This window comes from Triturus cristatus, chromosome 1_1 (assembly GCF_964204655.1).
Source record: "Triturus cristatus chromosome 1_1, aTriCri1.1, whole genome shotgun sequence".
NCBI classification, from domain to species: domain Eukaryota; kingdom Metazoa; phylum Chordata; class Amphibia; order Caudata; family Salamandridae; genus Triturus; species Triturus cristatus.
The window spans coordinates 136,051,312-136,065,166 of NC_140579.1; the positions used below are offsets into that span (position 1 = coordinate 136,051,312).

The window sequence follows — 13,855 nt, forward strand, 5'->3', positions numbered from 1 at the left end:
TGTGCGAATCTTGCACGGACGAAACATGTGTTGGCTGCTTCAAATATTGGATTGCTATTTTCGGACACTGAATATGGGTTTCAGAACCAATAAAAAGAACATTGTTTGAAGTCTTGACGAATACTTGATCCTATCCAGCGAAACTGTGGAATATTTTTTGAGCCCTCCAAGAACATTTTATTATCTATTTACTTATTACGAATATTGGTCAATATACAATGTTCTGTTTTTAGACCATTTAAACTTTAAATAAGGGTGTGCGGTATTAGCTGATTTCCTTTGATAATAGTGATAATCATTCTTTCTGCTAAATCCAACTTCTCCAAAATTAACAAAACTCCTGGAAGAAGCAGACAAACCTCTTATGGGATTACTGTACGTTAATGTACTCATGTAGGATGATGAACGCTCACCTTCCTTGTGTGGTATACATCAACAGTGCCACATCTAGCACTCGAAAGCATCCAGGAATACTACTGTTTACTGGCTGCACAGTATCCTAGTTATGGGGCCCCTAGTGCTCCTTGTTTTGGTATTCACTTTACCCCTTTGTTAAACTGCCAGATCTATAGTAAAACTACATGTGAATGGTATCCTAGATATGTATTATATGTAGGGTAAGGTTTAATATCCACTGCAGGGCCCTGCGGTAACTAATCGTCATGCTGATATTTCAATATATTGAGCACAGCCACTTTGGACTGCGCATGCGTATATTTCATTGAAGGAGACCGAGTAGGTGTACGCATGCGCATTAACGTGGTCTGACTGCCCGGCCCCACAGTGTTACGCATGCGCACCGGGTGGCCTACTCTGGCAGCCATGCTGACGTTAACCCGAACCAGAGCCTGGGGGGGCACAATGCGACGGAGCGACCCGGGGAAAAAATCCCGCACGGCAGCCCGAACACCAGCAGAGCAGAGGCTCACCGAGGAGCATGGATCGAAGCTGCGGAATCCATGCGGGAAAAGGGCTTCGAACGCTCGAAGGGCGGGGGAGCACGGCGAGCCCCCCACGTGACTTCCTCGGCCAATCCAGCTGCACATGACGTCACCGCAACACGCTTTGGACGGATTTTTCGACGTTTTCTTCGTCTCTTCATACTTTAAACCAGAATTGTGGGCCCAAAGAAGAAACCACGGACCAGACCTAAGACTGCAACTCTACGACAGGAACGACTGGGATACACAGGTGAGCAAAACCGAATGCCCGGTTCGGGAGATCGAGAGGGTGTCACATGATATCTCTCAGCCAATAGGCGCGCGACCCCTGCCCTGAGTGACTGTCTGACGTGGTGTTGTTGTGTAACGGCCGTTTGTGTTCCGTACACGGCGGCGGTTTTTCGGTGCAGTAACTCTTGTTTGATGTAATAACACTACTATACGTGTGGTTGTCGGAGCCTTTGGTGTGTGTGTGTGCTTTGTATGGCGGGGCGCTCTCGGACTCTGGCTCATGAAAAATGGCGCTCCCCTCGCCAAGGTTACCCATGGCGGGCGGCCCTGGTGACACGCCAATCTCTTCGCCTCTGTCTCTTATTAAAGCCTTGAGAGGGCCCTTCGGCCTGTTCATTTGAGTGAGTGGTGGCTTCTTTTTTCGGGGTTTGGGCCTCGATGCTGACTCGCCCGCCTGTGCACTGGCGAGGGTTACGAATTGCCGAGTCCGGGCGGGGGACTCGGGGCATTGACGTCCCTCGCCCCGTAAGGACAGGGACTCGGGCCCCATCCCCAAAGCACCGTGTACCCCTCCACGATGCCCGCCGTGAAGGCCCCGCGGCGGTAGGCCTCCCCGCGCTCCTCTTAGACCGCGGCGCCTCAAGATGGCGCCTGCCCCTCCTCCTGCCGCGGGGCGGGGGCAGGAGAGGGAGGGACGCGGGGGGGATTTAATGATATCTCGCATCCTTCGCACCGGCCTTTCCCCCTTTCTATTTTTAATATTTGCCGTTTGGAGGCAGAGGCGGTTGGATGTGGTTAGATATGGGTGGGGGGGAGCTTTAACCCCCAGGAGCGCCGCTGCCTGCATAGGCCGCGGGCCCCACCGCGGCCCGTGCTTAGGGGGTCATTCGGGCATTGATGTTTGGGGTGGGCTCTTTGTGCTGTTGTGTAACACTTGTTTCCGTTTCTGTTTCCGGGCGGTGTGGAGGCGGCGAAGAGGTGCTTTCCCCAAGATGACGGTTGCTGAGCCAGAGGATCGGCTTCTCTTCGGAAGAGGACACCGGGTGCTCTCATCACACCGGGACCAGCAACGGATGGGATGTTTCTACAGTGGTGGTGGCCATCGAATGGGGCGTTTTCGACCTTGGGCTCTAACGGATTCCTTTGGCTCTCTGTTTTTGGGAGTACTTAATGTGACCTCGTTTTATGGACGGAACCTCACGTTTTTCCCGGACTTTGGACATTCTCTAACCGTGTTTGGTGCTTTTAACTGTCAACGACTTTCCGTCGAGCGCTGCCACAAAATGGCGCCGCTGCCTCGCACTGCAGAGGCCAACTGCGGAGACAACCGCCTCGCGCTCTGTCTCGCCCGACGCGTGACTCAGCGCGAGTGCTGCTGCCAACTGCCAATGGATGAGTGTGGAGTCGCGCATTAGTCCTGCCCCTGGAGCATCTGACCAATCTGAGAGGCCGCCGCATATTTGGACACGCCCACATTGCTCGGAATTGAGGCGCAGCAGTTCTGAGTCACTGTCTGGATGTGTCACGGGGCGGGGTCTGTTTGACTGACTTTGCGGGTAACGAATAGGCGCAGGGTTCAGCTGTTGCTGGTTTTTCTGTGCAAATGGAGACGCTGCTGTTCCGTGATGGACAGTTTTGACAGGCCAATTGGCTCAAGGCTTTGTGGCAGGAGGTGGAGCTGGGGAGTGGCCCTTGCTGTACTTTTGAGGGACGGCTCAGAAGACCAATGGGAGCAGAGAAACGGGTCAGTGTGATTGCCGTGGCCAACCAATGGCTGGTGGAGTTGAGCTGGGTGGCTGTGTTTATATACGAGCGACTGGGGCGCGAGCGGCGCCATTTCGCTGGAGCTCCGAGCCGGTGTCTGGGACGCGGGGAGAAGAGCGCGCTTGAGCGGCCGCTCAATCCGGTGCCATCCGAATGGAGACAACCGTAAATCCGCAATTTAAAAGGTACCGACTGGCTGGGGAGGGCCTGCTGGGGTCATCCTGGCTCCTAGTTCCGGGCGGGGCCCCCCGGGGAGGGTCGCCCCACCTGTGTCAGACTCCCACGGGCTGTTTTAAGTAGTGTATGTTTCCGTCTCGGGACTGTATTGGCGCTGGGGGGCGCCATATTGGTGTGGTTCCCACGGGTGGGGGCGGCTCCCCTGAAAGGGGGAGGGAGGGAGGGTTAAGATTTTTTTTATACTGTTACCCTAGTGGGCCCGGTGCCGTGGTGTGCTCTAACCTGGGTGCTGCTTCCCTGGGTGCCGGCTCCCGCGGCGTGCCGTGGGTTGCCATAGCGCCCATGGCAGCGCTGCCCACCGGTGCCCACAGCCATGCACATTTCATCTCCCATGCCACGCCCCCGCGGCTGACAGCGCCGCCGTGACCCCGCCTCCTCCATGCTACCGCGGGCCCCCATGTCATACCTGGGAACGGGATCTGCAGCCTCCTAACCTCTGCCCTCTCTTGCCCTCGTTATCCGTGGGAACGGGATACTCAGCCCTCATGTTATCCGTGGGAACGGGATCCGCAGCCCCCTAACCTCTGTCCTCTCTTGCCCCATGTTGTCCGTGGGAACGAGATCCTCAGTCCTCTCTTGCCCCCATGTTATCCGTGGGAACGGGATTCTCAGCCCCCTAACCTCTGCCCTCTCTTGCCCCATGTTGTCCGTGGGAACGGGATCCTCAGCCCTCTCTTGCCCCAATGTTATCCGTGGGAACGGGATCCTCGGCCTCCTAACCGCTGCACTCTCTTGCCCCCAGGTTATCCGTGGGAACGGGATCCGCAGTCCCCTAACCTCTGCCCTCTTTCCCCTGCAGGTTACCCTCCGAGCCCAGCAATGGGCTGATCACCGTCAGCGGAGACAGCAGCGCCCCTGGAAAGCGCATCCGGAAACCGTCGCTGCTCTACGAGGACTTCGAGAGCCCCACCATGACCTCCACCGCCCTGCACCCCACCCCGCAGGTCAACCCTCCGCCCCCGGAGGTGGCCAACCCCAAGAAGCCGGGCCGCTCCACCAACCAGCTGCAGTACATCCACAAGGTGGTCATCAAGGCGTTGTGGAAGCACCAGTTCTCCTGGCCCTTCAGGGCGCCTGTGGACGCCGTCAAGCTGGGCCTGCCGGTATGTGAGCCATGTTCACGTCGCCCCTTCTCTGACAGTCTGCCCAACCGTCCCCCCTGGCACTTGGTTAGAGGACGGGTCACTTTTGGCACTGCCCGTCCACCCAGCTAGCCTCTTTGTTTAAAGGACGAGTTACTAAGAACACTGCCTAGGTCATCCTCTTGGCTTTGGGTTAAAGAAAAGGACACTTCGGAGCCCCTCTGGGTGAAGGAGGGGTAATTTCTGACTGCCCCCACAGCCAATGTGGCCCCTTGGGGTAAAGTTGCTTCTGGCACTTCCCGTCCGCCCAGCTAGCCTCTTTGGATAAAGGACGAATCACTTCGGACACTGCCTAGCTGACCTCTTGGCTTTGAGTAAAGAATGGGACACTAATGACGCTAACTCGGAGCCTAGGGTGGCCCCTTTTGGATAAAGGACGAGTTACCTCTGACACTGCAAGTCAGCCCTGGTGGCCCCTTTGATTAAAGGAGTTACTTTTGACACTGCCCCTCCTTTGGGTAAAGGACGAATCACTTCGGACACTGCCTAGCTGACCACCTCTCGCTTCTGACGCTAACTCAGAGCCTAGGCGCCCCCTCTGGGTAAAGGAGGGGTCATTTCTGACTACTCCCACAGTCAAAGTGGCCCCTTTGGTTAAAGGACGGGTCACTTAAGACACTGCCTAGCTGACCTCTTGGCTTTAGGGAAAGAAAGGGACACTTCTGGCGCTAACTCGGAGTCTAGGTGGCCCCTCAGGGTAGAGGACAGGTAATATCTGAGTGCCCCTCAGCCAGGGTGCCCCCCCCGGCTAAAAGACGAGTTACTTATGCGGGTCACTTCCCACACTGCCCCGGTGGGCCCTATGGGTTAAGGACGAGTTACCTGACACTGCCCCTCAGCCCGGGTGGCACCTTTGGTGATAGGACGAGTTACCTCGGACACTGCCCTTGAGCCAAGGTGGTCCCTTTGGGTAAAGGACAGGTCATTTCTGAGTGCCCCGCAGCCAAGGTGGCCCCTTTGGCTAAAAGGCGAGGTACTTATGCTGGTCACTTCCCACACTGCCCCTCCGCCCTGGTGGCCCCTATGAGTAAAGGACGAGTCACTTCGCACACTGTCCCTCAGTCGCAGTTGACCCTTTGGGTAAAGGACGAGTTGCCTCTGACACTGCCCCTCGGCCCTGGTGGCCCCTTTGGGTAAAGGACTAATTACCTCTGACACTGCCCCTCAGCCCGGGTGCCCCCTTTGGTGATAGGACGAGTTACCTCGGACACTGCCCTTGAGCCAAGGTGGTCCCTTTGGGTAAAGGACAGGTCATTTCTGAGTGCCCCGCAGCCAAGGTGGCCCCTTTGGCTAAAAGACGAGTTACTTATGCTGGTCACTTCCCACACTGCCCCTCCGCCCTGGTGGCCCCTATGAGTAAAGGACGAGTCACTTCGCACACTGTCCCTCAGTCGCAGTTGACCCTTTGGGTTAAGGACGAGTTGCCTCTGACACTGCCCCTCGGCCCTGGTGGCCCCTTTGGGTAAAGGACTAGTTACCTCTGACACTGCCCCTCAGCCCGGGTGCCCCCTTTGGTGAAAGGACGAGTTACCTCTGGCACTGCCTTTGAGCCAAGGTGGCCCCTTTGGGTAAAGGAAAGGTCATTTCTGAGTGCCCCGCAGCCAAGGTGGCCCCTTTGGCTAAAAGACCAGTTGCTTATGCGGGTCATTTCCCACACTGCCTCTCCGACCCGGTGACCCCATTGGCTAGGGGACGGGTCACTTCGCACACTGCTCCTCCACCCTGGTGGCTACTTTAGGTAAAAGACAGGTTACTTCTGACGCTGCCCCTCGGCCAAGGGGAGTCCTTTGGCTAAGGAACGAGTCGCTTCCCCCACAGACCTCACCCGAGTCAGGTGGCCCTGGTATTTGTGAGGCCCGCGACTCTTAATTTGTCCCCCTCTTCTGTTTGTTGGAGAGGAGGCGTGAGGTGCCCACAGATTGGCAGAGACGCGCCCTGCGTGCCCCCCACCTCTGGTCCGACTGACCCCTCCCCTCTCTCCCGCAGGACTACCACAAGATCATCAAGCAGCCTATGGACATGGGGACCATCCGCAAGCGGCTGGAGAACAACTACTACTGGAGCGCCAGCGAGTGCATCCAGGACTTCAACACCATGTTCACCAACTGCTACATCTACAACAAGGTGAGCTGCCTGCCCACGTGAGCCGAGGCGCGCCTCTGCCCCCGTGAGTCTAGACTAACGCGTGTTCTCCCCCCGCAGCCCACCGACGACATCGTGCTGATGGCGCAGAGCATGGAGAAGTCCTTCCTGCAGAGGGTGGCGCAGATGCCCCAGGAGGAGCAGGAGTACCCGCTGCCGGGGCCCCGCAACAAGCAGGTGAAGGCGCGCAGCCCCCCAGGTACGGGCCGCTTCCTCCTCACTTCAGTCTGTGCCTGCCTGTTCCCTCTTCCTTGTGTGCTAATGTACCCCTCACGCTCGTGTCTTTCAGCCGTCCCTGTCGGAGGAGTGACCATGGCTCACCAGGTGCCCGCCGTCTCGTCTGTCTCCCAGTCCACCTTCTACCCCAGTGCCCCGCCGGAGATCCCCACCACCGTCCTCAGCGTCTCACACCCCTCCATCATGCCCATGCCTATCCCGCTGCTGAAGACGCTGCCTGCTGCCCAGAAGGTGCTGCCGATGGCCCCGCCGGCTGCCAGTAAGGTAGGTGAGGCTGTCGGTGCCCGTGTGTGCCGAATGATATGTCTGTGTGTGAGAACTACACTGTGTACATCACCTTGCTGCTCCGGTACGACGGGCGCCGAGTACCCTCCTGGTGAATGGAGCCGTTTCCAGAAACGATGGGTGGGCCCCTTGGGTTCTAGACCTTAGGTTGAGCCAGTGAGGAGTAAGTACTCTAACATAACGGCGAGAAACAGCTACGAACTCTAAACTGCATCGGATGCAAGCTGCTGATCTGACACGGCTCCAAGGGGTGGGTGGGGCCGACCCCAGGCCGCCTAGGCTCGTTGGTGAGAGCTCGACATAGGCAAACGACTTCTGCTCTTCTGTAGAAACTTTACAGAACTGTTCTTGAATTCACAGACCTAACCTATCACGTGAATCAGATCTGGGGGCGTGCACGCACTTTTGGCCGGGATTGCAGTCCTGCACCAGTTGGTTAGGTAGTGAGTACCGCCTCAAAATAGAGCTGTTAGTCCATACTCCAGCAGTTATCTTTACTGTGCTTCTAAAGCTTTACCTTGCAGCCCTGCTGAGCCTTGCCTGCTGGTCTGCCCCCCTCTCCCCCATGGTATTCAAGTGTCACGTGCCCCAAGCTTGTTAACCTGCAACACACTCACTTGGTGCCCCGAGAGAAGCACCTCAGTACGAGCCCCTGGCGCGGAGCTGGGGAAGAGCTAACCGCTTGGGCCTAGAGAGCCTCCATGAAAAGCCAGGTCTCCAGCTTCTTGCAGAATATAAGTGATGAGACTTCCTAGTAGGTTTTTCTGTATCCGTGGGGTGTGTTGGTGTGAGCCCGTCTGAGCTGAGGTGTTTGGTAGGTTTGTGGGATCAGACACTTGAGGCATACTGGCCCAGAGTTGTCTTGTGTTGTGGGTGAGAAGTTTGAATTTGGCTCGTTTGTTTGTGGTAACCAGGGTATCTCCTTGAGGTGAGATCAGACGAGTTTGCGACATGGAAGTTAGTGGTTCCGGTTGACATAGTCTGTCTCCTAGTGAGTTGTTTGCCCCCAAAATGGTTTTTAGGTCTCGCCTGATCCAGCGCATGCGCTGGTCTGGCGAGACTTATTGAGAGGGCTCCAAAAAGTGCTACCAGGCCAGCCTAGAGCTACAGTGCATGTTTACCGAGATTACTTTAACTTTCGGGGCCGCACGGCCGCTTTGATGTTTGATCGCTTGGCATAGCCAATAGGTCTCGCCTTTGGGACCTTATAAGTATTTAGTTATGCAACTGTTGCATGGCTAAACACTTATAAGGTCCAAAGGCGAAACCTATTGGCTATGCCAATGCTTGTTTTTCTTGTAGTCATGGGTGAGTGACAGTTTTCCGGTGTTGGGGAGCCATTTGAAAGGATCCCTCAGTAACATAGGGTGGTGTGGAAACATGAGGCAGTGTCGGTGTTTGCCCGGACGGTCATGGTGAGTACAACGGTGATGTGCTCTTGTCCAATATAGCAATCGCAATTTTAAAGCGCACTTCTCCCCACTGAGTGTCTCAAGGTGGTGGGGGTGTGCAGGTCCGGGATTAGCTGAAGAGCCAGGTCTTTAGGCTCCTTCTGAAGGTGTGCAGGAGCGTCTGATGTCGACCAGGAGTTATTTCCAGGCCTTGGCTGCGACGTGGGAGAAGGCTCTTCCATCGGCTCTGGCTCTGCGGATGCGCAGGGTTTCTGCCAGGGCGAGATTGGCTGAGTAGAGGTTTCTTTTGGGTATGTGGAAGCAGACTGTCGTTGAGGTATTTGGGTCCGCTGTTGTTGTGGAGTGATTTGAAGGTGTGGGTGAGTAGTTTAAGCGTTATTCTTCTCGACGGAGCCATTGTGGGGAGCACCAGTGGAAGTCTCGTAGATGTTGGGTCATGTGCTCTTGTCGGGCGGGGGGGGGGGTGCTGGATGAGTCTGGCAGTGCTGTTCTGGATGGTCTGGAGTCTGTGTAGCAGGGATTTGTTGATTCCAGCATGGAGGGTATTCCTGTAGTCCAGTCTGCTCGTTGAGTGCGTGGGTGATGGTCTTTCTGGCTTCGGGGGAGGGGGGGAATTTACTTGAAGGCCTTGCAGATGTGAAGGGAGTTGAAACATGTGGAGGGCGACTGTGTTGATGTGGTGGGTCATGGCGAGGGAAGAGTCGAGGAAGATGCTGAGGTTTCAGATGTGGGTGGGTTTCTGAGGGTGGGTGGTCATTCCAAGCCACAGGGGATTTTCCGATGTTGAGGACCTTGGTTTTGTCAGAGTTGAGCTTGAGGCAGCTGCTGCTCACCCAGGCTGCCACGTCCTTCATTCCTTCCTGGAAGCGGAGTTTGCTTTTCTGGGTTCTCCGCGAGGGAGAGGATGAGCTTGGTGTCGTCTGTAGGATACAATGCGGAGTCTGTTCTGTCTGATGGTGGCGAGCGGGGCTATGTAGATACTGAAGAGCGTAGGGATAGAGTTGATGATCCTTAGGGTGCTCCGCAGTTCTTGTGGGTTTGGAGAGGAGGGGGTTGTCTGATCCTTTGGGTTTTGCTGGTGAGAAAGTAGTGGATCCAGTCGGGGGCTGTTGCTCTTATTCCGTCATCGTGGAGTCTGGCAGCGAGAGTGCGGTGGGAGTCAAACTGTGGAGATGTCAAGTAGGATGAGAGCTGCAGTGTGGCCCTGGTTGAGGCGCGTGCAGATGCCGCCTGGCGGCAAGGAGGCCGGTCTCAGTGCTGTGATTTGTTCGGAATCTGGACTGGGAAGAGATGAGGATGTGGTTTTCTTCGATGAAGGTGGTAAGGTGGGCGTTGATGATTTTCTCAGACCTTGGCTGGAAAAGGCAGGAGAGGTGGGGCGGTGGTAGTTCAGGTCGGGGGAGGGTTTCTTAAGTAGGGGCATGACCTCCGCCCGCTTCCAATCAGGAAAGATGCTGTTTTTGAGCGTGGTTTTAATGATGTGGCGTAGTTCGGGCGGTAAGATGCCGACTGCTCTGTGGAAGATTGGCGGGCAGGGGTCCATAGGGGCTCCTGAGTGGGTGCTCTTCGTGGTGGTGGTGGTCTCTTCAGTGGTGACTGGGGTCCAGGTGGTGATGGTGGGCAGGTCGTTCTTCCTGGGGGGAGGCGGGGGTGCTTTCTGTGGTTTTCTCGCTGAAGTTATCGTAGAGGGTCTTTATCTTAGTGTGGGAGTAGGAAGCCCTCCTTGGGGTTGCTGGAATTGGGGAGGATTTTTTTTTACGTGTGATGGTCCCATTGGTGGCTCTTATGCGTTGGTGGTATTCTGTCATGGCATTGGTGGTGTTCTGTCATGGCGTTCTTGTAGGAGTTCTGGTCTTCGGTGGCTTTGCTGTTTTCTCCATTGTTTTTTAAGTGCCTGCAGGAGCACCTGGCTTCTTGGAGGTCGGCGGTGAACCAGGGGGACTTTAGAGGGCGCTGTCTTCTCTGGTTTGCTATGGGGGTGCAAGCTTGTCTGCGCAGCTGGAGATCCATCGGTGAAGCTTTTTGGCTGCAGAGTTGGTGTCGGTCGGGGATGAGGGTGGAGTGGAAGAGTTCGCCTGTGACTTTGCCCCAGTGTCTTCGTGGTGCATGCGGTGTGGACAGGTGCACCGTGGTGGTGTTGAAGGGGAAGTGTACGCAGTGGTGGTCTGTCCAGAGGGGTAGCAACTTTGGTTATATCTGTGTAGGGGTTGAAGTTGATTTCTGAGCCGATAAGGGCTCATTTAGGCGTTGAGTGTCGGGCTATGGGATAATCTGTGCTGGACTCCCCGAACAATTTCACAAGGGGAAGGGTGACACGCTGACTCTGTTCTGCATATCAGGAAGCTGCTGATCTAGTGGAGCAAGTGTCCTTGGATTACCATGTTTTGTGGGCGTTGGATGGGAATGGGGTCACTGTCAAGCGCTGCAGAGGTCCAGGAGGATGAGGGCCTCGGTATATGATCATTTGAGTGCCTGTGGTGGCAAGAAGTGGCTTATGTTCTGTGGTGAGTAGATTGTGTCCATAGGTGTTCAGTGAGGTGCCTTGCTTTTTCCTTACTGTGGACTGGTATGGAAACATGGATATCGGTCATTAGTTGGGGAGTGTTATGGGTCGACGGGGGTTGGGGTGTTGCACGTTTCCAAGTGTCTGGAAAGGTTGCTGATGACATGGATGGGTGTGAGCATGCCACTGGTTGCTAACACTACCCTGGGTAGGCATGGTGGGTGCAAGGATCCGGGGCTCGACTGGGTGGACTTTACAATGTTTGCGGATTTGCTTGGGTTGGCGTCGCGTTAACTGGTGTTGGTTCTTAAAATGAAATTGTGAGTCCATGTGCAAGGTCTGCTTCGGGGTTGAAGCTGGTATATATGGTGGGGAGTTTGCTGCAGACGAAAAGGGAGAGGCTGTTGCAAAGGTCTGGGAGAAGGAGTTGGATGTGGCGTTTCATCAGTCTGATTTCTTCTGTGTACCAGCTGACTTGGGTTCTAGGTGGTAAGGGAACAGCAATGCTAGTCTCTGGATTGCCCAGCAGGTCTGTCTTCTCCCTTGCAAGCGCTGCCTGTGTCTGTACGCCAAGTCTCACAAACCAATACACTGATTCTGCCCGTTCCTTGTGCGCTTCGATGCCCAGGTGTGCCCTTTGCTTGGCTATGCTGCAGAGGTACAAGTGCGTAGCTCTGGGGTGAAAGGGGATACTAGAAAACATGGGAGGGTCTAATATAGTCTGATATTGTTGCAGAAAGTATGATTCGTGTGATTTGAACTGTTATTGTATGAGCATCTGTTTGCTTAGTAAGTGTCGTTTGCTTAAGTGTCGTAAAAGGGCCCATGGGTTGGCAGCTGATCGTCGCAGGGTGTCGTGGACCCGTATAGACCCTCCTGGGCCGCCCTGTATATGTAACTCTGGTTCCTTTTCACTGCTTGTTGCTATGATCACTTGAAGTTCCCTTCTGTAGCGCTTTATTCCTCTAGCAGAGAATCTTGTGCCAAATCTTCTCGTCTCCTCATTCTAGGTGACTTTGTCTCCCGTCTAGAGCTGAGAGTAACGGCAGAATACTTTGGGAAACGCTCTTTTAGTAGAGTGGCCAGTACTTGGACCTTAAAATGTGGTAATTCTTTCTTCTCTCCAGCTTAAAGCCATTGCTAATGCTCGCATCTCCTTAAAGCCTTTCTTTCATTGATGTATGTCATTCCTTTCACAGATTGTGCTCCTGAGTGATGTCCCAGGACCCTTAGTGGGCTGTGTGTTGAGCTGACTGTAGTCCCAGTTCGTGGTTCATCCCTAATGCTGCCAGAGCCAGTCTACTCGCTCACACTTGGCTTCATGCAGTCTGCCCAGGTGACTGACCCTGTGGTATGACTTGCTGTAGCTAGCCAGGCCTCTAGCCGTCGTTGATGGTGAAAGCTGCCTTCGGACAGGCTGCTGTGGGAAGTTCTCCACCTCTTGCCATGCTTGGAAAGCCTTCAGCCCTGTACATGTACCCTCTGGTTTGACGCTTTATGGCGCTTGCACAATTCGTGCGTGGCAAGCATTAGGGGCTTTGCGCAGCCATTTTTGTCTGCCTCGAATCTACAGCCACCGGCTTGGGATTCCCAGCTGGATGCCTGCATCTTCCCAGCTCCTTTGGGTTGTGTGACATGGTCTGCCTTGTTCCCGTGCTTCCCCGTTCCTAGGCGCCAGGGCTTTACTTCAACCTGCTACGGCCATTGTCTTCAAACATTCAGTCCCATCTAGGACTCTTAGTCTCGCCTTCTGGCTGGTGGCTGCTTTGGCTGTACCTCACATTCGTTTACGCCTGAAGCGCACTCTGCCACCACACACTGAAACTGTCCCTCACCCGTGCATTGTATGTATACACCAAGAAATCCCCCTTTAAACATTTTCTGTTAGTCAACTTGCAACACGTGTCCATATATAACGATTTAAAAAAAAAAACATTTCATATCGCATTTTATTCGGTGTGGATTCAGTTAAGAGCAAAGGAGATGAGACCGGACACATCTGTCCCAAGTTAATTATAACACAAATTGAGTAGGCCAGTTATTGCCTTTCATCCAAATCCATTCAACCGAACTGAGTTATTTATTTTGATTATGATGCAAAAGAAAATATAGAAAAATGTTATATAGGTAATATTTTAACTCTGTGCACCTCTTAACACATTTCGATTAAGCGAGTGGTGTTTGGGAAGAAAGTGATTGAGAAACTCCAAGTAAAATGTCGATAACCAGACATAAAAATGAGTGTAAACAATAAGATGATGGATGGAGAGCTGAAACTTTTCAGACACTCCCCTCCAGTCACTATTAGATCTGGGTGGAATCCATCCTCATTCTTTTGCTCACTTTGCCATCCCAATTCAGACCCAGCCAAATGCAAATTAGTCTTGCCACTGCTTCTCTTGGGAGGAAAAGTCCAGCCGACCTGCCAAGCCAGGTCTTCATGAGCCGGAAAGAAGCACCCTGGGACTGGTTTTGGTTAAAAATGGATTAAACCCAGGGGGGGGAGAGCAGATGATTGCTGAATTGGGTTAGTCACGCTAAAAATGCGGGCATTTGTTGTAAGGTCTCCTGTTACATGGGCTATAATAATACAAGACTTTACAACAAATGTCCCTGTCAATTGAAGGTGTGACTATTTGGATCCGATCAGCAGAAATGTCCCTTTTAGGCTTCAGCAATCCAGATTGAAGGAAGACCACCCACGTTCTTCCGTGGTGGGAATGGGAATATGCCAATTTGGTCATGAGAATGGTTTGAGAATACTCGTTGAATGTACTGGCGTTCTTTCGACTCCGGTCTCGGGGTGAGTTTCCGCCAGAGAACAATCTGGCTGATGTTTTTTGTATGAAGAAATGAATTTTCAGACATCTCTGTATATACCAATCATTTTTAATTACAAGTCACTTAATTGTTACATATATATGTCTGGTTATGGTAACTTGGGGTTTCTCCATCACTTTC

At 53.9% G+C, this 13,855-nt stretch overlaps 1 protein-coding gene across 5 annotated transcripts in view; it reads left to right on the forward strand.

The window, feature by feature from the left end:
• The first annotated feature begins 775 nt into the window (after positions 1 to 775).
• Positions 776 to 13,855, forward strand: part of BRD2 (bromodomain containing 2) — a 36,957-nt gene continuing 23,877 nt past the window's right edge. For 2 of the 5 annotated variants that reach the window (XM_085618064.1, XM_085618136.1), the window contains exons 1-5: positions 907 to 1,191; positions 3,973 to 4,276; positions 6,302 to 6,439; positions 6,518 to 6,634; positions 6,747 to 6,958. In XM_085618064.1, coding sequence (XP_085474190.1) covers positions 1,045 to 1,191; positions 3,973 to 4,276; positions 6,302 to 6,439; positions 6,518 to 6,634; positions 6,747 to 6,958 — 918 coding nt within the window. In that variant the 5' untranslated portion in view covers positions 907 to 1,044. Of the gene's footprint in view, positions 1,192 to 2,139; positions 3,122 to 3,972; positions 4,277 to 6,301; positions 6,440 to 6,517; positions 6,657 to 6,746; positions 6,959 to 13,855 lie in introns of all 5 variants that reach the window. The other 3 variants (XM_085618214.1, XM_085618290.1, XM_085618368.1) reach the window with 3 other exon arrangements.